The sequence below is a fragment of the Aplidium turbinatum genome, chromosome 10 (genome assembly GCF_918807975.1).
Source record: "Aplidium turbinatum chromosome 10, kaAplTurb1.1, whole genome shotgun sequence".
In the NCBI taxonomy this organism is placed as follows: domain Eukaryota; kingdom Metazoa; phylum Chordata; class Ascidiacea; order Aplousobranchia; family Polyclinidae; genus Aplidium; species Aplidium turbinatum.
The window spans coordinates 13,039,149-13,065,798 of NC_137481.1; the positions used below are offsets into that span (position 1 = coordinate 13,039,149).

At 39.2% G+C, this 26,650-nt stretch overlaps 1 protein-coding gene across 2 annotated transcripts; it reads left to right on the top strand.

Moving 5' to 3' along the window:
* Positions 1-1,298: 1,298 nt before the first annotated feature.
* LOC145778672 (uncharacterized) lies at positions 1,299-16,663 on the top strand. 2 transcript variants are annotated; one of them, XM_082590214.1, is made up of 14 exons: positions 1,299-1,384; positions 3,767-3,917; positions 5,990-6,070; positions 6,394-6,546; positions 6,960-7,051; positions 7,466-7,500; positions 7,972-8,010; positions 8,596-8,649; positions 10,536-10,667; positions 11,058-11,174; positions 11,438-11,552; positions 11,917-12,179; positions 12,500-12,723; positions 13,033-16,663. In XM_082590214.1, the coding sequence occupies exons 2-14, from the start codon at positions 3,837-3,839 to the stop codon at positions 14,851-14,853; spliced, it is 3,207 nt and encodes a 1,068-aa protein (XP_082446340.1). In that variant the 5' UTR covers positions 1,299-1,384; positions 3,767-3,836; the 3' UTR covers positions 14,854-16,663. The 2 variants fall into 2 exon arrangements, with proteins under 2 accessions (XP_082446340.1, XP_082446341.1); XM_082590215.1 differs by lacking the exons at positions 7,972-8,010; positions 8,596-8,649.
* The last annotated feature ends 9,987 nt before the right edge of the window (positions 16,664-26,650 follow it).

Sequence of the window (26,650 nt, forward strand, 5' to 3'; positions counted from 1 at the left end):
TGTTTTTGTTTTATTTTTTGCTATTTGTTTTTTTGGGTTTTGTGGCCGTGCTAACTACTGATATATAGCCTACTACACAATTTTTCATTCAGACATGTTTTAAACCTTTCAAAGTTTTGCCATCTTTTCCCGTTCGTTAACGTGCTGGTAGGTTTATATCGATTTTTGTAGTTAGTATCTTTTTCGTCCCGGACGCGTTAATGACGAAAAATAAAATGATTGATTGATTTTTTTTTTGCTAAAACGCATGTTGTACGCAATGACATCACGCTGAAACAAAAAACTCGCAAAAAGGTAATTTGGGTTTCCCCGCCCTTTAATACTCTCCGTGGTAACGCCTACATACACACTTGGCCTCGGCGAGCGAACCTGTAGTAGGCCTAATGACCTAGATGCCTATGTAATTTTGATTTTTTGAGAATCTAAATAGCCATGCTCTGATCAGTGAATCTCAAATTGTTGCAAAACTCCTGACTTCACCTCCAACAAGATGGTAGGCACTTTGACATAGGACAGTTTTCCTTGCGAATCAGCTGATTTCAGTCCTGCGACTCAACACGTGATATTCTGATCAACCTACTCGAAAAATTTTTGATATAAAGAAAATTAAGTTAATGTATTGCCACAAGCAGCGTGGCCTAAGGGCAAGTGGGTAAGGGTTAGGGCAAGCGGCAAGGGAATAGTCATTTCGATTGCGTGGGTTCGATTCCCACCCTCTGCTGATGATCTTTTTTTTTGCAACTGAACTGAGTGCAAGAAGAATCTTAATAACTGTAATCAAAAAGGTCATCAAAGTGATAAAATGCAAAAAAAATTAGATTTAAAAGCATATTAAGGAGAAATGTTATATCACTGTAACACTTTGTACAAAAATTAAAGCTACAAAAGTAAAGTAGTTTAGAATTTAGATGTTACGTACGAATTTTAGCACAATTAATGTAAAAAGGTCTGGCAGCACTGCTTCTAAAAATACATCAGTCGATTAATTTTAATGAACAAAAACTAATTTACTCATCTCAAAGTTGTGTTTTAATGATAATTAATTACATCTCAGTCCAGAACAGGCAACTTTTTTATATGACCGAATTTCTATTTGAAAGCCTACTTCTTTTCTTCTCCACATTTTTCCGAAATTCTAATTCGCGATTCTTCTGCAAATTTTTGAAGAGGAAATTGTAATTTTTCTGTTTTCTATATTTTTTTGAATTTATTTTTTCTCCAAGCCCTAAAGGTGATAATGATAGTGATGTTCATTAGTGATAGGGTACTGTCTGACTAAGCCCGAGGAAGTTAAAGCCCTGTGATCACAAGGTTTTGATTGATTGATTTAATCTTTATCGGACTGGGAAAGCTTCTTGCAGAGCTTAATCCTGGCAGTTTTCAGGTACGGTAGGTACGTCGTTTATAAAAAGCGATTTGTTATATCTCCTGATGTGTACATTGAAAATGAATGTGGAGCTATGCCGAAATAAACTTGATTGATTGATTTATTAAGTTTTGTTACCAGTACTGTTTGTATGAGTTTAGTGTAGTAGCCTAGTTATTTACCAGTCTAGTTTGGTAGAATGAATTATCATATCAGGCCTCAAAATTCACGGCGGACATGTCCGCCGTCACAGCATGTGATGTCCGCGGGAAGTAGGTACCATCTAGATTGGTCATATTTGTCCCCCGAGAAATAACACAGGAACTAGCGATACAAATCGTCATTGCGTAGCACGAACAATTGGTGTGAGAATATATTTTCCCTCGTATTCTAGTGCGCATCTAGAAAATGTGAATACTGTAGGCTATCCCTTTTAGCTTCGATTCAAGCAGGAAAACTTTCGATTTTTACATTGCTTCAACGATTGATGACATTGAATCAGCATAACAAAGGTGAATTCTTCGCCACGAATTGATGGGAGTACCGGTACTTCAACACTAATCACGCGCATTCACATTTTCTGGATGCTCGCTAGAATATGCCGGAAATTATATTCTTGCAACAATTGTTCGTGCTATGCAATGACGTCAGGGTTAGAAATGTTTAAGCCATAGATTCAACCTATTTTGTCGCCAAAACACTTCCTACCCCGATTTCAGGTTACGAAAGGGGGGTACGAAGTGTTCAAGGGACAAAATCAGTTGCATCCTGTTAGCCTACTATATATGGTACAGTAAGTATAGCCTTTGCTTCTACAGACAAAATCGGTTAATCAAATCATCCATTTGTCAGACATTTAAATATGATTATTAAATTGATGCATTTAACCAATTTGCTCAAGAAAAAAATATCAGGTGTTGTTATTGTTGAGAGTATGTGTGTACTAACTAGTGTTGGGCGATCTTGAAAAAAACAAAACAATACAATATTTAAAAAAATACTCGGAATTTCGATACTTTTTGATATTTTTGTATTGATTAAGAAAAGAGTTTCCCAGTCTTCGAAATTAGCGTCGGCAATTGCCGACGCAGATGCATGAATGGTACATTAGCGTCGGCAATAAAAATGTCGAGGCCACAAGAGCGCTTGTAAGGTTAGGATTAGACATTTCTCCCAGTCGTTATGCCACAGCCATAGATTTGCTCCTTAGTCAACACCCTGATGGAGCTCTGCGAAAGAGGCGTGTGGAACTGGATGGGTGTCAAAGCACAAAAGCGGCAAAACGTGGACGCTTCATTGCGAACGGCGAAGAGAGTGTAGATTTACAGCCAAGCGATGAGCCTCTTGATGTGTCCGATTCCAGTGATGACACGACAACCTCATCCTCTGATACAGCATCTGATGATTCCGATTCTGACGGCTAGTTCTTCATCAAACAGACTTTGTGTTGCTCGCAGTATCTCAACTATGATGAAATTATGTTAGTGCATACCTAAATCGAGGCAATCTTCTTGCAGGAGCGATTAAGTTGTTACCGGTACTTGGTTGAGCAATTAATGTTATTTTATGATAATTCATTGTCGCTAGATATCGAATTAATGTAAAACAAACGTAAATTTCTTATTGGGCATTGTTGTTATGCAATATAACCACTATGACCAGCCGGGAAAATTAAATCGAATTGTGCTGACTCGAACGTTGAATCAACCCAAAATTAACTTACTTTTCCTCCCTGTGAGTTATTCAACGTGAATTACCGTAACAGCATGCGTATCGCGTTGTTCGCTTTATCGCTACTTTTGGTATTATTACATCACAACAAATCAAACAGTGCGGTCGTGATAGACTACTCTAGCATATTTTTCGCTTCTCGTTTTCCATGTTTGGTACAATTTTTTTCGTAATAAACGTTCACAGCAATTGCCGAGGCAATTTCAACTTTTGGCGTTTGGCTTCGGCAATGTTTTTGTAGGGGTTTGCAGTTACGAGTTATCGAACAACATTGAAATAAATATCGATATTGAAAAGATATCGTATCGAAAATTCGATATATCACCCAACACTAGTACTAACTATCATATTTTAAAAAAAGCAATTAAGTTACTGGGCTATTAAAGAAATAATTATTTTTAGTATTAAGAAGTAACTAAGTCTCGCTTCATTCATGCCTTGCGGCTTAGGAATGGCATTATTTGTACTTGTGTCATTTAGACTGCGGCATAAAGTCATGTATCCCCGCGCCCACACTGCATTATGATGATTTTGTTAAGCAACTGTATTCAACCACTGTGATTTCTGATTTATAAAAAATACAGAAGTTACTTGTGGTTTACGATATTTTGTTTTTCTATGATATAGTTTGCAACTTGTTTTTTTATTGTTTTATTGTTTCTTGTACAGTATGATGGATTTTCTAAGCCTGTCGAGCTGATACTGTTGATAATCAGAAGAAAAATCAAATCTGCTTGAAATGTCTCCTATTGTCAGGAGAAAAGTTATTAATGCTAAAGTAACAGATGCTGAAAAGAGACGATATCCTTCAAAGCATTATGTGAGTTATAAATTTTCAGTACCCTTTATTTTGGAATATTTTTGTTATATGTTTTTTCATCAACAAGTAGAACAAATGTGCATTGTCTCTTAGAGCACAACTTGAAGGCATACGCCATGTGGCTACCCACACTGTGGCGCCTGGTAGGTTTGGTGCTGCCTCATTGTGGGAGCAAGTCTTTTAGGCGCTGGTCTAATAGGCGCGCACACTGTGGCGTCTCAATATTTAGGTGCGGAGCACTGTGGCGCCCGGTCAATTAGGTGCTATTCCTAGTAAAGTCTGTAGATTGTAACAGCTTGGTAGCTTGTCAGAAAATTATATCATGGCTTCCGTGAGTGAAGCTGCTTAAACCGGCAATGCTTTTCACACAAAATGTTATATTGAACAGAAAAATATATTGTCGTTTTATTGATTTATTATTGTTTTATTTGTTGTTAGTCCAGGTTTGCGTTGGTGAAAGCTTTATCAATAAATTATTCAAGCTTCCGAACATTATTGGAAGTAATCCTACGGAAGTATCCCTACGTCGTAAATCAAGGCAGATCCATAGTCTTTGCCTGTCCTTTTTTGGCTACGGTAATAATATAATAGTTTGTGTGAAAATCATTGCCGGTTTAAGCAGCTTCACTCACGGAAGCCATGACATATTTTTCTGTTCAATATAACGTTTTGTGTGATAAGCATTCCCGGTTTAAGCACTTTCACTCACTGAAGCCATGACCAACAACGCACACGCATTAAAAAACAATATATTTTTCTGTTCAATATAATATTTTGTGTGAAAAGCATTGCCCTACACCCCTACCTGCCAAGCTGATATAATCTGCAGACTTTACTAGGAATAGCACCTAAATGACCGGGCGCCACAGTGCTCCGCACCTAAATATCCAGACGCCACAGTGTGCGCGCCTATTAGACCAGCGCCTAATTGTCAGCGCCTAGAAGACGTGGACCCCTCATTGTGGTGCCAGGGGATTAGAAATTTCGGAGCTGGTATACAAGTCCCCCTCCCCTTGGTAACTCATGAAAAAGAGGAATTAACCAAAACATGTGGATTGAAGTGTGTGAACAGTAAAGCAAAGGTAAAGTAGTTTCTCCCTATATGTTTGGTCGAGTCCTGTCTTTGTCATGAGTAACCAAGGGGTGGGGGGGGACTTGTATACCAGCTCCGAAATTTCGAATTAAGTGTATTTCCATTGGTGCTTGGTGGTTTTGCGTTATTATATAATATATATTATGACATTTTATTTATATGGTTTAGGTCTGATAACAATACTTATGCTCCAAACTGTTGTCATAGATTTTCTGTGTTTCAGCTTGGTAGCTCTATCCTTTCCACACAACAGTTTGTATGAAACAACAACATATCTAAAAAATGTGGTGCTTTTTAATATTTATTAGAATCAGTTATTAAAATTATCAGTTATTTTTAATCAGTTATTTTTACTCATTTATTAAAATCAGTTATTAAAAGTTTAAACACAGTACATGAAAAAAGTAACCAGTCTTATACTTTTAGCTTTATTTTGTTTTAATTTTTTTTAGTTTTAACCTAACAACATGTTTTCTTTCGGAATGGCCCGTTTCGGTGAGTCCGATTCGGTGAGTCCGATTCGGTTAGTCCGATTCGGTGAGTCCGATCCCTTAACGATTTTTTTTTTCAATTTTTTTTTTAAAATTATTGGGTACCGTAGTCTAATTATCATTGCCGTTTTAGGGTTAGGGGTTAAGGTTAGGGGTTAGAAGTTAGAAACTCACCGAATCAGACTCACCGAATCGGACTCACCGAATAGTAGCAGACCCGTTTTCTTTTGTAACATAATAAATGCATATTGTTGCTTAATCTTGTTGCAGAGCTTGCACACATTAGAACAAAAAGCAAGATTATAATTACTTAACAATAATTATTTTTCAAGCTGTTAATTCCTATGCCTTATATATTTAAACTTCTCAAAATTTTAAATATATATCCAAGCAAAGCTTTACTATAATGGTTTAAACAGCATAGGCATACAGAATTTGCAATGTGTTTTTATATTTTATGCTGTTATGTGTAATTTGCCTTTGTTTAGGTTTATATCATACGAGTAACATGGGATGATGGAAGTGATACTGTCATTTTTCGACGCTACAGCAAATTTTTCGATTTTCAGGTACAAAGTTTTTGTGGATTACAACAATCTTGCCACATCAGAATGTCATAATCTGCTGCACCTATCGCAATTTAATTGTGTTTATGTATGGGCATAGCATTGTTCAAAGAATTTCGTCAATATAAGTGACATTGGCTCTGGTTTAACTTGTATAGTTTCAAGTTTAGTGATCTAGTTTGACATTGCACTTCTGCTACATGACACAATGCAATATAATTTTTTAATAGAAATAACTGCTTCTTTCAGTCTTGTAAGTTGTGATTACAATCGATTGCTGCTTGGTGTGACATAGTGACGATATATAAACAACATTTTCTGTTCAGATTGGGCTGCTTGAATCATTTCCTGTAGAGGGAGGTTTAAAAAATCCTGCCGTTCGAACGATTCCATTTTTACCTGGAAAGATATTGTTTCGAAGAAGCCACATTAGAGATGTAGCTATGAAACGCTTAAAACCTATTGATGAATATGTGAATGTAAGTATAGCCTACTTTGTTGACTTTTAATATTTTCATTGTGATGACCAAAAGTAGAAGTTTGAATCATTGGTTATAAGTAAGGTCACTTTTAGACTGAATATCGGCCATGAGCCGATATTCTGATGTCCAAAGGTAAAAACATACGCATAGGGCAAGTTTCCATCAGAAAAGCTTGCCAAATATCTTGTTTTCATTCCGTACACGTCAATGACGAAAGGCAAAACTGATTCTGATTAGTTTGTTATTGATGTGCAATGTGCATGGTAAACACGATGACGCTTTCTGACTCAATTAGTAATTGAAACTTTTCAACAGGTGTTCTGTACCATGCTGTAAATGTCTGACTGATTGTGAGTAGAAATTCACATGTTGCACTTTGAAAGATTATTTTATTTTTTATTTATTTTCAGGAATTGCTAAAACTCCCACCGCATATATCTCAAAGTGAACAGGTTTTAAATTTTTTTGAAAGCAAACAAGAAGATCTTCATCCCCTTAAAGAGTAAGTGCTTTTACTGTTTATTACAAATATGAACATAAAAGTGAAGACACTACATTACACCGATAGCCCATTATTGTGTCTTTTGATGCAGATTTCAATGATGGTTTGATCTCTAGAGAGTTGATCTTACTTTTGATACCATCTTGTAATTTGGTAAAACATGATTTGCATAATCAAAAGGGTTGACCTTTAGGTTAGTTATGGGATAGGCCAAGCTTAAATGTTGGGGCATACATCAAAAGATCGCCGTTCTTGACCAAAGTATTGGTGCAGTGCATACTACATACGACTGTGTCATGTATGCGGTATAGCAAGCAGAGTTGGTAATTTTGTATACGTCCACCTCAGTTAACTTTAAATATTTTTCCACCATTAGATTATATAAACGTGTAATTGACTGCATGTTATTTGCAGAGAAACGGCAAGGAAGAAGAAAAAGGACGAACAAGGTAAAAGAGCACATGTCACTAGGCCATCGCCGTCATATATCGTTGTCAAAATTTTCATATTTGCGAGTGAAATTAATTTGTCAGACGCGGAAACTGAAGCATTGTTGCAAGCTATAAATAGCGATGTTCTTCCACTCAGGAACAAATGGTTTATGATTTTATTTACATTTTCCTTTCAATCATTGAAATTCCTGCCATGGCTTAGTCATAAGTTACCGTAAAAAGTACTTGCATGATCTCTGAAACCGTATTATTTTCTTTTGATTTTTTTTGCTAAGTTGACTTTAGTAAGGTCTGACTGGCAATCACGTTACATTTGTTAAATCAGCGCTAATAATTTCCATTACTAATCGTAAATTTACATTGATCTTTACGCTTGTATAAACAACATTATCATCATGATCTTAGTATCGTAAATGATTAGATCGCAAAATTAATCAGTGTCTGTTTTATAAATCAATGCTCGATTAGCTGTAAAACGAAAGGCAGTAAAACGTACCAGATCTCTGGGTAAGTGGTGATGTGGCATGTTTGTGAATGCATGCAGAGAAGCGATTGAGTCACCATTATTTCTGTTTGTTACCATTATGAATTTTTTCTTTGCTTGGAGCCAATTGTGACTGTTGCGTGAAGCACAAGTCCATAAGCCTTCATTTCAATCTGGTACCTCGGAAATCGAAATTACTGGTCAACGAACCGTCATCATTTATTGCTAGTTAATTTGCTGTAGCTTTGAGTCACGTCCACTCATGAGTCACTGCATCACGTGTTTCGAATTGGGACTAGAACAAACGAAATAAATTTAACCAATCTTTTAAGTCTACTTTTTAAGTCATTATCAGCTTCTTTTGGCAAACATTTAAAATGAAAATTGCAGCTCCTTATATGCTGGGGAAATAAAAGTCATTACTACTGTACTTTTCTGAAGTTTAGCACGTAGGCAGCTAGGTGCATTGTGATTTGGCTGACATATTCATTTAATAATGCTGTGATATGAGTTGTTTCAAGGTGTGAGTTTAAGTAGAAAAAATTCCATCTTCCGTTCATTTCACACCCATGTTTTTATGAACTCTTATTTTCATGGGTCATGCGAAGGCTTTGAACAAACGCGCAAACCAAGGAGATGGTTATCATTTAATATTGCTTCTGGTAATAAATGTGACAATTTGATCTGTTGTATGACCGCTGTGTAGACTGTAGAATTATGAATATGGCATGCAGTGCATGGTGTGGAGTGTGGACAAAATCTCATTCAATCTTATCAATATTCATGGTACGCTTGCTGTACCACAACTAGGAAACGTTTCTATGCATGTTGTTCATGTAAGTGATTGTATGAAGTGGTAAAAGAATGTAAACGTCATGTATTGTATGCAGTGTTGTCATCAGGTTCCTAGCTTTACAATTTGTTCATTTTACATGGATTTAAAATTTGCAGGACATAAAGGACGGTTTTTGCAGTTGGGTTGGCCAACATCCAGTTTGCTGTCTCAAAAGATTTAATTGGCTTTTTAGACTTTTATAAACTTATCAAAAAACATCATGAATGTACTTTTTTGATACGTTTTTATCGTTTTTAAACGCATTACTTCGCCGACACACAAAAGCGATTGGCACTCATTGGCTGACCAGGTTTGGAAATTTTGAAATAAAAACTCATATTCGGTAAATCGCGTTGACGTAATCACACAATTTCACAAACTACACAGTATTTTGTACATGAATAATTTACTGCTCTGCTCGGCGAGCAATTCGACACGCACGTCTTCTTCACTGTGGCTCGATATAAATTTAGCCGATATTATAGATCAGTTCGATGGTCAGTCTTTGTGTGATGTAAACTGTTGCTTGGGGAACACATATTTGCTAAAGATCATATCGATGTCCCAAAAATTGACGTTTTGTAACATTTCATCGATCAATCGTACAAAATATTAGACGTAGGCTCTAAAAAGTATATAACCATTCTCACATCTCCTGTTCAGCTTTTTGAATTGGCTTTATGTTTTACTTTTACTCACAGTGTAGTATATGTATAATTTCGAAATTTTATTTTGTACCGTACGTTAATTATTTCGAGGATACGCATATTTATGGTGCGCGAAACGTCAGTGAAGCAATGAAACAACTTGTAAGTTTCTGCTTTCACTTTCGCATTCTTCAGGTGAATTTTGCAACTATTGCCAGCAGTTAATAATCCTGATGAACAGTACAAGTTTTCATTAAACGTGAAATTTTCTTTTGTTTTTGCATTCATGTCTCAGCAAACAATGTGTAGCTTTTATTAATTTACATTTTGCTTTGCAACAATAGAAAAATGTGAACCACTGGGCTGCGGATAATTAATAGACACTAGACTTTACGCCGTCGAGAACCAGGGCTTGGCTTTGATTAACCAGCATTGTACCTAAGTTATCTAGTTATTTGAATACACACATTACCAGCTGGCGAAATCCGTTATTTTTACACTAATTCATATGACGCATTGCAAAGGCGGATTTGCTAACTGGGTTAGTCACATTTCGTAAAAATACAACGCATTTCGTTGTGTTGGTGATTTTGTGTAGGAATGAAAAATGCTGCTGAGTAGGCCGCATGAATGTTTGTGGTTCTCAGTTAATCGTTTAATTGTTTTTTTGGATCTAAATTTTATTTTTAAAATCTTACTGCAGTCAGTCACCTCCACCACAGCCGAATGTATCGGCCAAATACGGCCACAAAAAATTTTGAAACTTTTATCGCAGTGGCCATTGGCCTAGCGACTTACAAAAATATTGCAATCATCGAAACTAGTCGGATTTTGTAGAACACAGCGTTTTGGTCGCAAAGTCACTTGCAAACCAGTTGTTACACTAATGCTGTGTTGATAATGTTGTATGTGTAATAGTGTTAGTAACCGCCTGAAAACTCTATTTTCTGTGTTTGACACCTGAAGCATTTATCCGTGTAAGGTCTTGGCGCAATATTTTTTAGACATATTTGTGCAATTTTGATAACGAGACCTCATGACGCTGCTTACGCAATCTCTTTCTTAGATATTAGTGAAATATCTGGCCCTATTCTTCTGGAGCAATACACCGCCATCTCTGATTACACACGGACTCAACCAAAAGAACTGACGGTCACTTCTGGTCAAATGCTTGAAGTTATAGAAAAGCATGAGAACGGTAATTTTTAGCGAAGTTTTAACGTCTGCCAACGTTTCATGTACCTGTCAACATTGTACTTATCGCATGGGTTGCAAATTCCTATTTCATGTTTACGTTTTCCTACAAAAATTATTTTCGTGTGCTAGAGATGCACATACTTTGATTTTGCAGTAGTGTCATTTCCATTAGAAGGTAGCTTTTTACCTAAATTGTGACTGTAAAAGCCATAACTGCACCTGTAAAAAGTAGCACTGGAGAAATTTAAACTGTCAGATTCGATAATTGAATTTCTACCAGTGGTTCATGGTTAGAGATTTCTGGCCGAAAACAAATCTTCCTTCAGTCAAACAATCATACTACCTGTTTCGTTTCTTACGAAACAATTTTGAAAGGTTTTGTTATTGATAGGTTGGTGGTTTGTGAGTGACGAGGAAGGTGAACGTGGTTGGGTACCTGGGGTATACCTTGAAAAGCGCGATGGAACAAGCGAAAATCTCGTCACAAAGCAATCCAAACCAGGGCAAGGTATCGATTTAGCTTCAAACAGCATGAAATTTTTTGTACAAGCTATGTTAACTGTTTGTAATTAATTTTTTCTGACACCTACGTCGATGTCGGTGTCTCTTGGCTGCCGATGTACCAAACATCCATTGAGGAAAAGTTGTCTCTGTATTAGTTCTTTATAGATACAATTTTGGTTTCCTATTTTCTATTTACGTTGTCTTTTTGTGGTGGTAAGCTATTGTACGTTGTAGGAACAGATAAATAACTAACTTTGTATTGGATAGGTGAAAAATACGTCACAACTGCGCAGTTTATTGGCGGTAAAGACGAAGTTAGTTTTGGAGTTGGTGTACTTGTGGAAGTGTTGCAAAAGAACTTGGAAGGGTGGTGGTTGATAAGGTAGAAACTAGAAGTGCATCTCTTTTGTTATGGAACTTACAAGCAGAACTTAAATCCTTTAAACTTAATTATGAGCTCTGCTCTTGTCGATAAATATTGATGAAAAGAACAAAGAACCATGGCGATCAAAGTATTGCACTTGCTTACCACAACTGCTGGCGGTATATTACACTTAGGGTATGTGTACAGTAAGATATTTTGTATGTGTCATGTTATACATGAAGCTATTATCCAGATAGTTTGAACCTTCAAAAGTTCGACCTTCAATGTTAGAAGAAAAATAAGTTGTTTCTCACAATTTTTTTACAATTGGTAGGACTTTATTACGATTCTGATTTGCTAACTTGACCATTAACTTATTCAGCTATCAAGGCAAGGAAGGTTTGGCTCCTGCGTCTTATCTCGAAAAACCGGCTGACGCTGTTTTACGTCAGACAACTAAAGCAGACGTGAGTCCATCTTTCAAAAGCTCCGTCGAACATCGTCGAAGTTTACCAGCAGATGCTGCACAAGCAGTTTTCCCGCCTACTGGCGCTGCTTCCACTGCGTCACCAAGCAATGCGTTGAGTTCTAGGAAGCATTTGGATCTAACAAGAACAAACAGCAATCCTTTGTTTGCAAACAGGAGTGGGTCGCTTGTATTTTTTCTGATTGCAATAAAAATTAAACGATTGATAGAATGCCCATCTCTGTTAAGAAGATTGGTTCTCTTTTCATAGGGAAGTTTATTAGCAAATTTTTTTTAGTCAAAGTATTGATTATTATGCATTTCAGTGGTTATCGCATAATGTTCAATTTCATGCTCCAGTTGTATTTCTAAACCACTTTTTTCTCTATGAGAACTTCAACGAACCGATGGCGTAATTCTTGAATTTTTTTTTGCAGTTATTAATTACGTCCCAGCAGTTTGTTCTGCTCAAATTATAACTTAACACTTTTCTGTTCAGAAAAGTTATCCGCTTTGCCCCCATCTCGGCCACAACCCGCTCTAACCCGGCCGCCCCCGAAGAAGTCATCCGTGAAAAGAGGATCTTTTAAACCCCTCAATCCTCCGCCGTTGCCTCCATCTCCTGGCGTAAGAAATGAACCGGTTTATGATTATGTCACGAATTCGTCGTTCAATGCAGATATACCACATGGCATCAGCTTTCAACAAGACAAAACAGTAAAGGTATGGATTTCACCACTCTTTAGCTTCTTGATAACAAGTTTATGTTAAAGTTAGTAAATTCCTGCCACGGACGAAATTTTAGGAAGAACGTAAGCAGTTGCAATCGCAATAACTAAGTTTGACAATGCGCCTTGGACTGTACGTGACATAAAATTTGAAATAGTTTTTAAATTTTTTTCTGTGTTTTAACTTCTAATTTTTCTGTGTTCATTCGCCAAACACGTTCCTAGAGCGCATGCACTTGCCGATAATGTTGTGCTGAAAAGTTTCCTTTGAGCTCATTTGGTAATCACCCGGTTATTGTGCTAGGTGTTGGAAAAGTCGCCTGGCGATTGGTGGTATATCTCTCTCGAAGGAGATGAAGGTTGGGCTCCTGCATCTCTTATCACAAGAGTATTTCATAAAGAAAAATTGCGTCAAGCTCCCCACAGACCTCAACGTCCAACTTCTGGCACAAAACCTTCTCAGATAAACGGCGCGAATAATGTCGAAGAAAACGCGAACGTAGCCAAACCATTACAGACTGTAAATGCTAGTTTGGAAAAAACAAACTCAACTGAAAACGGTTTGTCAAAGCCATGTCTTCCTGGAAGGCCTTTGCCAGTTGTGCCACTGCTACCAAAGACAGACAGTTCAACTAAAACTGTTTCGACTAGTTTTGATCGAACGAAATCTTGGAAAACTAAGTCTACATCTGGTAATGAACTTGCTCTTTCTGTCAAGAACGATATTCATAGAAGTGTTGAAAGGAGTGCAGACAGTAAGTCAACTTTGAAAAGTGCGACCAAGCCTGCTACAGTCGACAGATTACAACCTGACAGAAAACCTGTACCTCCTCGACGACCCAATAAACCTGTCACCATACCTGCTAAGCCTAAACCAAGTTCCAATGTGACTCCAAACATAGTTGCTAAAGAAGCAAATGAATCTAAAAAGAAACCTAACAAACCACGCCCTCCAAGCCTAACGTCGAAAAAATCGTCTCAAACTATCAAAGAGCCGCATCCTAAAATGGACTTTGATTTGAATGGAAATGGCCGAGCAGATTTTAGAAGTGTGCTGAAACCGGCTCCGAAAAAAGTAATTGGCAGCGAGACCACTGTAAAGAATAGTGTTGGAGTGAAAAAAAAGCCTCTCGTGTTGCCAGAAAAACCTGTCAAACCCGATTTGCCTGCAACAAAGCCTCTTCCTGCGAAACTGAAACCTACTCCAATCACAACAAAGAGAGAACCTGCTTCAGCCACGCGGCCCAAAGTTCCAGTTTCTAAGCCGAAGCCAGGCAAGCCGGCGTCCAAGCCTGTGTTGAAAAGGTTTCAACTAGCCGAAGAGCAGCAAAATCTTAATGGAAACAACAATGCTGCCGAACAAAACGAAAAGTCTCTGGTTGTAGTAAATCGTGTTGAGTCTGAGCAAATAGTTCCTAACGTCCCACTGCCTTTCAATCTCCGTGGTATACCTGATGGTCAAGTTGATGACTTTGAACTCGAAACCATGATGAAAACTTATGATCAAAAAACGTCTACTTTCAACATCATGCCAGCTGCTGGTGATCGAAAAGATGACGCTGAAGAGGTAAGATACGTCGCTGTGCGTGATTTCACGCCGGAAAGTGATAATGAAATGGGATTCGACCGAGGCTGTGAAGCCATTTTGATTCAGAAGTCAAGAAACAACTGGTGGTTCATGAAGATAAACGGCCAATGTGGCTGGGTTCCTTGTGCGTACTTTGAACCCAAGCCACTAGTCTCAAACGATAAAACAAACAGAAGTTTAGACTATCAAGAAACTTCAAACTCTGACGTTGTTTTGTCTGATACATCAGCATTAACCAATCACGTTGCTTCCAATATCTACCAACCAACTCTTTCTGACAATCCAGAATCTCTTTACAGCGAGATTGAAGACCCGACTTGCTTTAAAGCTCAGTCACAAAACGTCTGCGAGCTTTACAAATCTGGGTCTAGCTTTAGTGCCACGGACAACACCATGATCAGTCTTGCATGCGGCGACATTGTTCAGCTCATGCACAGGGCGGACACGGGTTGGTGGTTCGTCAAAGTGATTTTATCATCCGTCAATAACATGGACCAAGAAGGTTGGGTTCCTGCGGATTATTTAGATAAGTTATGACTGATTGCGATGCTTTTTTGTAACTTCATAATTATCTTTTTGTGTTTACAAAGTACTGTACAATACAGCATTACAACTGTATGTCACCATTATGCATGATTGAAAAAGCTTACCAGCGAACGCATGGTGATAGAATGCAAGACGCCAAAGCAATAAAGAGAAGACAGCAAGAACTATGGCAATTGCGTGCTGGGGAAAATTCAGCATATCAATGTTTATGCCAAAAAGAAATTACGTTTTAATTTACGTATTGGCAAATTACGCCTGAAATACGCATCTCGCTGGAATTATCGTAAAATTAGTTCATCATCGTCAAGACGCTGTATTACTCACTTTTTGTCTTTTGTTGGTGCTACAATGTTTTACGCTGTGTTGCGTATGCTGCTGCTTGCCATCAATCATTAGTGTTGAACTTGCATTCGTTCGGTCACTTTTTATTTGTAGTCCGCTGGTTTTGATCCACTTGCAACGTAGCAGTGTTTTTATTTAAATGATTTATTGATTTTATTATGATTTCAATGAGAATTCTGTTTCGATGCCTGATATTACTGCAAAAGCAATGTCTCATAATTGCACTAGTTATTACTTTAGCTTACGTAGTCGTTACAATCATCAAGTTACTGTTTTAGCAAATATAATTTTGCGTGGTGTATTGAACTAATCTCTGATGTACGTCTGAGTAGTGAACGAAATGCTGTAGAACGCCGAATCGGAAATAATTGGAACCTGCTGGGATTCGGTAACAGAAACAGGCTCTAACTACAGTCGCAAGTGGATGTAACACCATGTGTTGCCCCACACAACAAACCGATCGTTTTTTACATTGATTCAATGTCCGTAGACGTTGAATTGTTATCTGAGGGCGTCGTTTTCATTCACAAGACAATGGGATGCATATTATGCTTAGGGCATGTGCTTTTTAATCATGTTTGAAGTGTGTAGGCCTGTTATTTATACAGATCATTCAGTTTTGGTTATTTCATGTTTTGAGTTGTTTTATTTGTTGCAAGACACCTAACTATTTTATAGGCGGAAAAGACAATCAAGAATCAATTGACTGCTTTTGCCACCTACAGTTTTTCTGTGTATCAACGGGGAATCTGCATGTTTGTGCATTATCATTGGCTGTGTTTTGTAGGCTATGGCGCTAAGCCGCAGCTTACTTATCGGCCTGTTGTAAAGTTAATATTAATAACAAATTTATTCTAACAAAGTCACAGCCAAACTTACAAAGTAACCTGCACGTGTTGTTGCTGCGTAGTTAAACATGCATATCAACTCACATGTTTAACAGGTTGTCAGTTTTGTTTTAAAAAATGTATTATATTTTACCTTGAATGTGCGCGGTGGCAGTTATCAATGCACCTTACTTGTAAGGAAATTTTCTTTTAATTTCAACAGTATTACAGTACACTGAGCAGTTTCCTCGTTTTTTATACCGTTCATAAATTACTTTCGTATCACCATTTTTGAATCATTGCTTTTGTTCGTGAATCAATGCAGACTCAGTATTGCATTGCAGAGGTAGAAGTATGCTACGCATTGCAGAGGTATCTGCCTCTGCATTGCAGAGGTATGCTAGCAGAGGTTGTATTCACTCGTGGAGTGCTGGTGAACTTTTATGAACTGTATATTTGTTTGATATAATCATAACCCATCAAGCTTCAACTGTTTTTACTGACTTGTCCATAAGTCGTATCGATATCTTCTATACCTGTGTGAATGCTTGGCAATCATTAAAACACTACTCAATTGTTTCTATGTTTATGATTTATCCCGACGCGTTTAAAGAAATCTCAGATTAAAGGGCCTGTTGAACGACAAATCCCACTAGAGTTACCACGCAAACTTGCAGTTTGAGGAAATTTGCAGATTTTGTTTTGTAAGGGTGTAACTGGCGTATGACCGAGAAAACAAAACTATTTATCGGTTATAAGCAAATTGTTCGTAAGCAATTGTTCGTAAAACAATTGTTCGTAAACTGTTTTTCGTAAAATGAAATCCGTAAAACAATTCTTCGTAAAGCATTTCTTCGTATACATCAAATTTTAACTGCATGCACGAAAAAATGCTTTAGGAAAAATTGTTTTACGAAGAATTAATTTTACGAACAATTGTTTTACGAACAATTTGTCGGACACCTATTTATCTACTCCCTTTTTGTATATACAGTATTTTTCGTCACCAAGTGTGATGGAACCTAATCAATGTAATCATTGACTTTAAAATTTCTTCAGATAAGCTTCCCCCGTGCCACCAATATGTAGTTATATCGCTGCTCATGTCTTCATTTAATTACAAATATTATTTTGTAGATGACCGAGCAATAGAAGCGTTAGAATTGTTTAACAGAGGTGGGCATTTGCTACTTTGAAAGTAGCACGTTAAGAGCGTAGCCGAAAGAGGGGCGTTACTGCTACCAGTCCATGAAAAGTAACGCGCAACCGCTACTCGAACAAAAATTAGCTCGCACTACCTCTTAAGGGATGCATACCTCTGCGGTGGGATGGCGCAACGGATAAGGCGTTGGTTTTCCAATTATGCAAACCTGGTTCGACTCCCGGCTTCAGCTGGTTGTTGAAAACACCGCTCACCTCTACCCAGGGTGTAATAAATTGGGTGGGCGTAGTTGCTGAAGTAAAGTTGGCCGAGAGAAAGGAACTGGCCGCCCTACTCTCCTTAGTGCCGAAGGCTTAGTACAATGAGAACCCTATCTTCTCATACCCGACACTTGAATCAAGTATGGGACCACCTTTACTTTTTACCTCTTCTTACACGCGCTACTCTAACCTGTTGTAAGGGAAGGGACCATTGAGTTGCCAAAAAATACCGGTAGGCACTTTAACATTACCCACTCGTCAAAGAGGTACGCAATCATGCGTGACATGTTCACTCGCGATTCACCTGATTTCAGTCATGTGACTCGACACGTGATATTGTGATCGAAAAATTTTGATACAAAGAAATTTAACTAAATGCTTTGCCACAACCACCGTTGCCTAATGGTTAGGGCAGAGGAGTAGTAATTTCGATTTCGTGGGTTCGATTCCCACCCTCTGCTAATACTATTTTTTTCTTCTGCAACTGAACTGAGTGCAAGAAGGATCTTAATGACTGCAATCAATGGAGTTTATAAGGAAAATTGTGACTAAACAAAACACAAAGCAATTTCACATTGAAAAGCAGGCGCTCTTCGACGAGTGAGTGATGTAAAAGTGCGTACCAAAAATACAACAATGGCATACGTGCTGCACCAGTGTTTGGGTCAATATACGTGTGTGACTCGTAACACGTAAAATCAAACCATCGATCTGTTCCAACAATCTTGTGAGAGAATTGTTTTGATTAACAACAACGACATGCAAGCCAGATTATAAAAGGATTGCTCCAGACAAGAATTGCCAAAAATCCCAAAATGCATAACAAACATTAATGGCTGGTTAATTTTTATCCTTATTTGTAACATTTACAATATAAATCTAGCAAACGTATGCGAGAGAAAGACATGGAGTGAGATTTCTGTCTCATTTGCATATTTTGGTAAAAATTGTATTAAAACCGTGTGAATGCAACATTTTCTCGTTGGCACGGTTGGTTCAGTGGTTCGACGCCCGTCGCAGTCAAACTTTTTTTTTTCTTTAAATTAATTTTTGCGGTGCACAAGAGCATTTCAAAAAAAGTAGGGATAGGGAAAGCTTATATTTTATTATCATTGCAGAATTTCAGTGGCAAATAGTTATTTCGCAATCTGAATCAACCAATCTCTCAAAACACTTTCGGAAAATCTTACTTTTGGAGTGACTAGAATCAATGAGACAAAAATCTCGTGGGAAAAAAATTTCGCGGCGGGCCGGCCATGCTCCCCATATTCAAAAAATGTTGATTTTTTTTAGCGTTGCGATTGTGTAGTGCAAACATGTGATTGTTCAAAAGTGTTCTTGGGTAGCAGGATCGTATTAACCGCCCATCCTACCCCGGGGGGAGGAGAAGCACTTTTGCTTAGGGGCCCACTCATTTCAATTTTTTTTAGCAATTTGACATGAAAAAATGTTGTAAATACTGTTACAGAAGCTCGATATTCAATAGTTTAAATTAAATCACGTAAGACTCTTTACCGCTTTCAAAATTCCGGTTAATGGGCCCAGGTCTCTGTTTAGGGGCATTCAGTTGGTGCAGCGTTTTTCGGCAATTTTAAATAAAAAATGTGACAATACTGCTTTAAAAACTCGACATTTTATAGCTTCAGCTGCATACATCGGTTTCGTATTGTTGATCATCATTTGGAAGTAGGCCTAATATCTTTTAAATCAGCGAAACCAATAAATCTATGCTAGGCTATTTTGTTAAGAGTTTATACAAGAAATAATTCTACATTCTTGCTTTCTTGAAAAATTTCTTTCAACGGTTGATATGGCATATTTGGATAATAGGCTTATTCAAAATTAGATGCTCATAAAACGACAAATAATTTCAATAATGGCATCCAAAAACGTTGACAGGGATTAGTCTATCTAGTTATGTTACTTTGCATTTGAGATAATTTTTTTATTTAAAAAATGTTTAAGAGGAAGAAAGGGGCTTGCATACGGAAGGAAACTTCACGTCGCTAGAATGTTTTGTAACTATATGTGTTAGCCAGAAATAAGTTGACTGATTGGTAGAACTTTTATGCTTGGACTGAGAAAAGCTTTTTTGAGAGGTTAGGATACTCTTGGTAGTTTATCTAACTTATGCAGGCTTTGAACGACAAACACAGGCCCGGTCACCGAGTTTAATCGTTGCACCACCCCCCTGTTAGCTCAGTGGTTGTGCGCCGGGCTTAAGATCACGCGGCGCTGGTTCCATTCTCGGGGTGTGCGCTTGAGCAACGCATTTCAGGACTGCTCTCCATTCAGCGGCACCTATAGTGAATGGAATAATTCTCCGGTAACAAGACTTCAACAATCGGAAAACTAAACTTCACTCTGGCAATCTCGGTAATCGGCCCTGCGTCAAGAGCCTTTGCAAGTAGGCTATTCGAAACTACCAGGAATAACCTATCCAAGGCTTTGTCAGTGCGAGGATAAAGATTCAAAACCAACCAACCATTTATTGCCCGAAAGCATTCAGCTTCAATGTCACCATAGGATAGTACCGAGGCAGCCTACATTTTTGTTCTGGAATAATTATGTTAACTATGAATTGTGTTGTGGTGTTTCGTATCTGCGGCAAAAGACTCCATCCCGCGAGGTCGACGGAAAAACTACATAGCCTACCTTGCTGGGATGTGGAGTGCGACAGGCTTTACCGCGACTTCCTCCGTTCCCCCCAGGGTACCGCCACCACCAACTCAGCAACAGCCCTGCTGGCAAGATTGGATTCAAAAAGGAAGAAGCGCTGGACAGAAGCCATAGACTCAATCGACTTCACGCACTCCAGCCGCACAGCATGGAGTACACTCAACAACCTCACTGGCAATCCAATGCCCCATTTCAGCAAATGCCATCGCCTCACAACTTGTGAAAAATGGAGTGCACAGAACGAGAGACCGTGAATCAGACAAGTCCGTCCTCAAGGAAATGACGGACCTCTGGAAGGTCCCAACACCTGTCGAGGGCAACATCTCTGGTGAGTTTACCCCAGAAGAATTTGCCTCCGCCCTCCAGCACCTAAAGCCAGGCAAATCCCCGGGCCTTGACCACCTATGCCCGGAACTAATACTCCAAGCTGCCCCCTCTATGAGGTCCTGGTTAAAAGAATTCCTTTCCTGCTGCTTGCGTCACCTGCGCATCCCAAGAATCTGGAGAAGAGCCCTAGTGGTTGCAGTCCCAAAGCCGAAGAAGCCCCCAGGGGATCCGAAGAGCTACCGCCCCATCTCTCTGCTCTGTATCCCCTTCAAGATACTCGAAAGACTTATCTACGCCCGTGTCGAACCGATAATAGACCCTCAGCTCCCTCGGGAACAAGCCGGCTTTCGCCACGGAAGATCAACTGTAGACCAGGTCACTCTGATGACCCAAGACATCGAGGACAGCTTCTCGGCGAAAAAGAAGGCTGGCGCCGTGTTTGTCGATCTCACGGCTGCCTACGACACTGTATGGCACAGCGGCCTTATCTGCAAACTACTCCGTCTCCTTCCTGACAGGCACATGGTCCATATGATTATGGAACTTGTGCAAAACCGCAGCTTTACCCTTTCCACCGGTAGCGGCCGACGAAGTAGACTACGTCGACTCAGGAACGGCGTCCCACAGGGCTCTGTCCTGGCTCCCCTCCTCTTTAACACTTACATCTATGACCTGCCTGACACCATCTCCAGGAAGTATGCTTACGCAGACGATCTGGCTCTCCTGCATCCAGCCGGAGATTGACAGACAATGGAGAGGAACCTAAGCCAGGACATGTCAACTATATCAACATAACTCCAGAAATGGAAGCTACAGCTCAGCAAGGCAAAGACAGTGTCGGCGGCCTTCCACCTAAACAACAAGGAAGCAAAACGTGAGATCAACATTACCACCGATGACGAACACCTCCCCTACTGCGCCGAACCCACCTACCTCGGCGTAACCCTGGACAGGTCACTCACGTACCGACGACACCTGGAGTCACTGCGCAAAAAACTATTTGCGCGCGTTGCACTTTTGAGGCGGCTGGCGGGTTCCGGCTGGGGAGCTGATGCGAAACCCCTTCGCACAGCTACCTTGGCCCTCGTCCATTCTACCGCCGAGTACTGCGCACCAGTGTGGTGCCGCAGCTCTCACACCCGCCACATTGACACCGCCATCAATGACGCACTACGCACTGTGACTGGATGCCTGCGTCCCACTCCAACGGACTGCCTTCCCATCCTTGCAGGCATCCAACCTGCTGAGCTTCGCCGTAAAGGAGCCATGATTTCCCTTGCTCGTCGCGCACTGGACCCCGACCACCTCCTCCACAGTACATTCCAGCGCTTACCTGGAGGACAGCAGCGACTGAAATTAAGACGCCCATTTGTGCCCGCCGCACGACAGCTTCTGAACAACGTTGAAGATCTTGGAATAAGTGCGGCACACTGGACGAACTACACATGGAACATGGAGTGGCAAAACAACACCTCCCGACTCCGTGATTTCCTACCCGACGTCGATCCCCACCCTCCGGGAATGTCCCTCGCAAGACTTGCGTGAGTCCGGCTTAACCGCCTACGAACCGGCGTCGGTCGCTTTCGTTCAGACATGTGCAGATGGGGCCTGGCTCCCTCACCGGGATGCGAGTGTGGCGCCACAGACCAGACAGTAGATCATGTCGTCCATGACTGCCCAATCCATCAACCACCACATGGAGCGCTTGGACTGAAGGCCCTGGATGACGAGACTGTCGAGTGGCTGATGACATCATGCCCAAACATATAGTCCAGAAGAACAGCTCATACGACGAAGAAGACGATTGCTGACCGATAAGTTATTAGCCTAACCTTTAGTTACCGGTACGCAATCTTTTATTGTAAAATTTGCTTCTAGAAGTTTTTGTGTAGGCTACGTGACAGTATAGAAGCTTCTTTGACTTGTTGACCTGAAGAGTGAGTTCTTATGATGTAATATGTCTCTGGTAATACTACGGTACCCAATAATCTCTGGAAGCTTCTGGTCCAAGCAAAACAAATTACAATTAACTGGATCAACGAGATGAGTTTGACAAGTCAGAATAAGTGCTATACGGTATATCAGTTCAACAATTAAATAAATATAGGCTAATGGCCGGTGCAGATGCCAAGTCCAAGTTTAATTGGGGAGATTTTTCTTTGATAAATAACGTTTCCAGAGTTTTCAATTTCCTTGAGTCCTCTCCTCTCCCTAGTATTTCAACTTCTTCAAAATTAATCTTGTGGTCTGCATTGGTGCGCAAATGGTTTGCAACCTCAGATTCTTTTGAATTTTGATGATCCGTTTTATGTTCTAAAATTCTTGTGTATAGATTCCTTTTTGTTTCTCCAATGTAATTTGCTCCGCACGAACAAGACAGTTGGTACACTACATTGGAGCTTGATAGTTTGGATTGGCGGTCTTTAAAATTAAAACGTTTTGAAAGATCTGTGATTTTGTGGAGGAAACGAATAGATAATTTTCCTTTGGTTAGTTGAAATGTTAAATGTTGAAGTTCTTTGCGTATTTGGTATGACATGTCACCGAGAAACGGCAGCTTAAAGACAAAAGATTAAAAATCGAGTTTGATCTTTAGATAATTTTTGACTGGGTGAAATGGGTAGACACTTTAACAAGTCGAAATTCTGCCACTAAACTTGATTAGAATGAAACCGCCAACCAATCATAAGCTACGGTTTAAGTGACGTAAAAAATGGCGAAAAGAAGATGATAGAAAGCAAATTAAGAGATGGATTATTTGTCAGCTGGTTGGCTTAGGGGTTAGGGTTAGGGCTAAAAAGTAGCCATTTCATTGACGCGGGTTCGATTCCAACCACTGCTATTGCTCTTTTTCTTCTGTAATTATCAAATAAAGTTCAAAACAAGCATTAACTCTCTGGATGAGTGCAAGAAGGGTCACAATTGGACGGAAGCCTCTTATAACATGTTCTGATAGGTTGGCGTTTGCAATGTATTCATTCGCAGTGGCAGAATTTCGACTTGTTAAAGTGGCTACCGGTGAAGTGCTGTGTAGGCCTACTTTGTTCAAAAGAGTTGCAATAGGCTACATTTATTTAGGAATTTTCTGGGGTAGCCATTATGCCCAAGCATCTTTTTAATGATTTCGAATTCTTGGTGTATGGAAGAATATGAATTGCAGATGCGGTAAGCTCGGGAAAGAAGAGAATTAACAAGATTACGTTTGTAGTGAAAAGGAACAAAGCTTGAACAAAGGGAATAATGTTTGTCCGCCCCGATAGCTCAATTGGTTAGCGCGTCACTTCTGGAACGAAGAAGCTTCAAGATCAAGCGGCGCTGGTTCGACTCTCGAGGTGTGCGCTTGAGCAACGCACGTTAAGGACTGCTCTCCATTCAGCGCCGTCTAATGGATGGACTAGTTCCCCGGCAACAAGGCTTCAACAATCGGAAACTTCACTCTGTCAATCTCGGTGACCGGGCCGCGAAGTTTTTTTCCCCACGAGATATTTGTCTCATTGATTCTAGTCACTCTAAAAGTAAGATTTTCCGAAAGTGTTTTGAGAGATTGGTTGATTCAGATTGCGAAATAACTATTTGCCAATGAAATTCTGCAATGATAATAAAATATAAGCTTTCCCTATCCCTACTTTTTTGAAAAGCTCTTGTGCACCGCAAAAATTAATTTAAAGAAAAAAAAAGTTTGACTACGACGGGCGTCGAACCCCCGTTCTCCCGATCAGTAGGCAGAGGATGAAACCACTGAACCAACCGTGCCAACGAGAAAAAGTTTCATTCACACGGTTTTAATACAAACTTTTACCAAAATATGTAAATGAGACAGAAATCTGGTGGGAAAAAAATTTTCGCGACCGGGCCTGCGTCAGTGGTTCAAAGCCTCTACAAGTATGCAAAACTGCTAGGATTAAGCTCTACAAGAAGCTTTCCCAGTCTGAGGATAAAGATTCAATCAATGTTCAGTGTGTATAGGTTTTCGATACACATTGGTGTTGATGTTACCTTCACCGTTCTACTAACTAGAACGTCTAAGAAAGGTAGGCACTTGTTAACTTCTGCTTGATATGTAAAAGATATTTCTTTTTTTATAGAGTTAATTAATTTGAAAAACTTTGACAAAGAAGAGGAAGTTGGAAAAATTAGGAAGATATCATCCACATAGCGGCAAATTAAGGTTGGTTTTTCCATTTCGGTAGTACGAAGTAAAGCTTGGTCTATCACGTAGTTCATTAAAACATCGGCCATGAGTGGGGCAATGGGACTTCCCATTGCTACACCATCTATTTGTTGATAGTATTTTCCATTGAACTGAAAAGTCGTACTTTTGGTTACCCATTTCAATAGCGATTTAAGTCGGCGCTTGTTGAGACCATGAAATTCTTTTACGTCTTTCGTAAAAATTAGTTGTAAGATTAAGCCAATGGTAAAATTTACAGGAATGTTAGTGAACAGACTTTTTACATCAAAAGAAGTTAGAATTTTATTAGGAAAAAAACCATGGTCGATAAGAGAAACAAAAGAAAAGGTATCCTTTAAGTTTGTAGTGTGAGACCGAATAGGCGAAAGAATTTTGTTGAGCCATTTAACACATTGATGATTAAAGCTACCTACTTACATTTATAACACTGATTGCTTACATTTATAACATTGAAGATGAAGACAGAATAGTTTTCGAAACGTTTGTTTGCTGAACATGAGTTTGGTATCTACATTTTGGGCTCTTTATTTTTTGATTTTGTAGTGTCTTTGATAAAATACATAAAATACAAGCGCCTGGCAGCACTGATTCGATTTTCTTGCCTTGCCTCGCCGCGAGCGTGACTGCTGCGTTTGCGTAAGGCATCATGGTTTGGTTTGTTTTTGAATCTTTATCCTCGGACTGGCAAGAAAAAAGCCTTGATTGGTTATTGCTGGTAGTTTCGTATACTTGTAGAGGCTTTTGACGCAGGGTCGGTTTCCGAGATTGACAGAGTGAAATTTCCGATAGTTGAAGTCTTGTTGCCAGGGAATTATTCCATCCATTAGGTGCCGCTGAATGGAGAGCAGTCCTTAAAATGCGTAAACCCTGAGAGTCGAACCAGCGCCGCTTGATCTTGAAGCTTCTTTGTTCACGAAGACATGCGCTAACCAACTGAGCTATCGGGGCGGACGATATCATGGTGACACAGGTGGCATGTACCGTTATTATAAAGGCAGTGGCTATTTGACCGGCTCCGGTCTTTGAATCTGAAACACTATTTGACCAGTCATGACGTCACTACATAAAGCACTTTTTTCTTTTTCTCTTTCAAAGCAAAAGACGATAAGCGCATTAAGTTTTAAATTTAACACGTTTTGTTCAACTGAGTCCGTGGCGCATACGTATCGTCTCGGGCTTCCATTCTAGAGGGAATGAGTTCGATACTGTCCGGAAGCGTTCTTTTTTTTTTTTAACTAAATTTTGACCCAAAGTGCATTTTTGTCGTCAATTTTTAATTTGAGTAGCCTACAGCCCATTTTTTTAAATCTTTCCAAATGTGAGTAATAAAGTTAAGTTTTTTTAATTTGTGAATAAAAGAATAACAGTTAACCTCTCAAGTACATGTAGCTCCACACAGAGTGAAATTTACATGCCTTTTGACTCCTTTTTATTTCTTTAAAAGTAATATCTAAAAAGACATTATTGACCCAAGAAGAATGTTTAAAAAGACATTATGAAAAGCAACTACGGACAAAGGCCAGTGTTTCGATCTCCCGACCTCTTCAGCGTAGCCGTAGCGTAGTAAAGTACTAAAGTGAAAGTGGAAAGTTGTCTTGAAGGGTTGGTTGAGATGATGATTTGAAACTTGACTGATTGTTGTGCGACAATGAGACTGGAGTTAATTTTTAACTTCGGACTTCAGCGAAACGTAATCTTACAGCCTATTAGAAGGCGTGATTTTTTCAGAGAATTTGTGCTATGAAATGAAAGGAATTTGTTAAAAAAAGACTAGAAAAAACTTTTTTAATTCGTTTTAAAACTTTTTTATTCACTTGTTGATTCATTCAGATTCATATCAGTTTGTATCCTTTTGTAGATAAAAAAAAAAGAAAAAAAAAAAAGTACGCTTCCGGATAGTATCGAACTCATTCCCTCTAGAATGGAAGCCCGAGACGTTACGTATGCGCCACGGACTCAGTTGAAGAAAACGTGTTGAATTTAAAACTTAACACTTTGC

What these genes read in the sequence shown, in the direction of transcription:
- LOC145778672 (XM_082590214.1), top strand. Translation starts at nt 3,837, where the DNA reads ATGTCTCCTATTGTCAGGAGAAAAGTTATTAATGCTAAAGTAACAGAT. An exon ending in CTATTGATGAATATGTGAAT is followed by an intron (nt 6,547 to 6,959) that starts GTAAGTATAGCC and finishes ATTTATTTTCAG; the next exon opens with GAATTGCTAAAACTCCCACC. An exon ending in TATAGAAAAGCATGAGAACG is followed by an intron (nt 10,668 to 11,057) that starts GTAATTTTTAGC and finishes TGTTATTGATAG; the next exon opens with GTTGGTGGTTTGTGAGTGAC.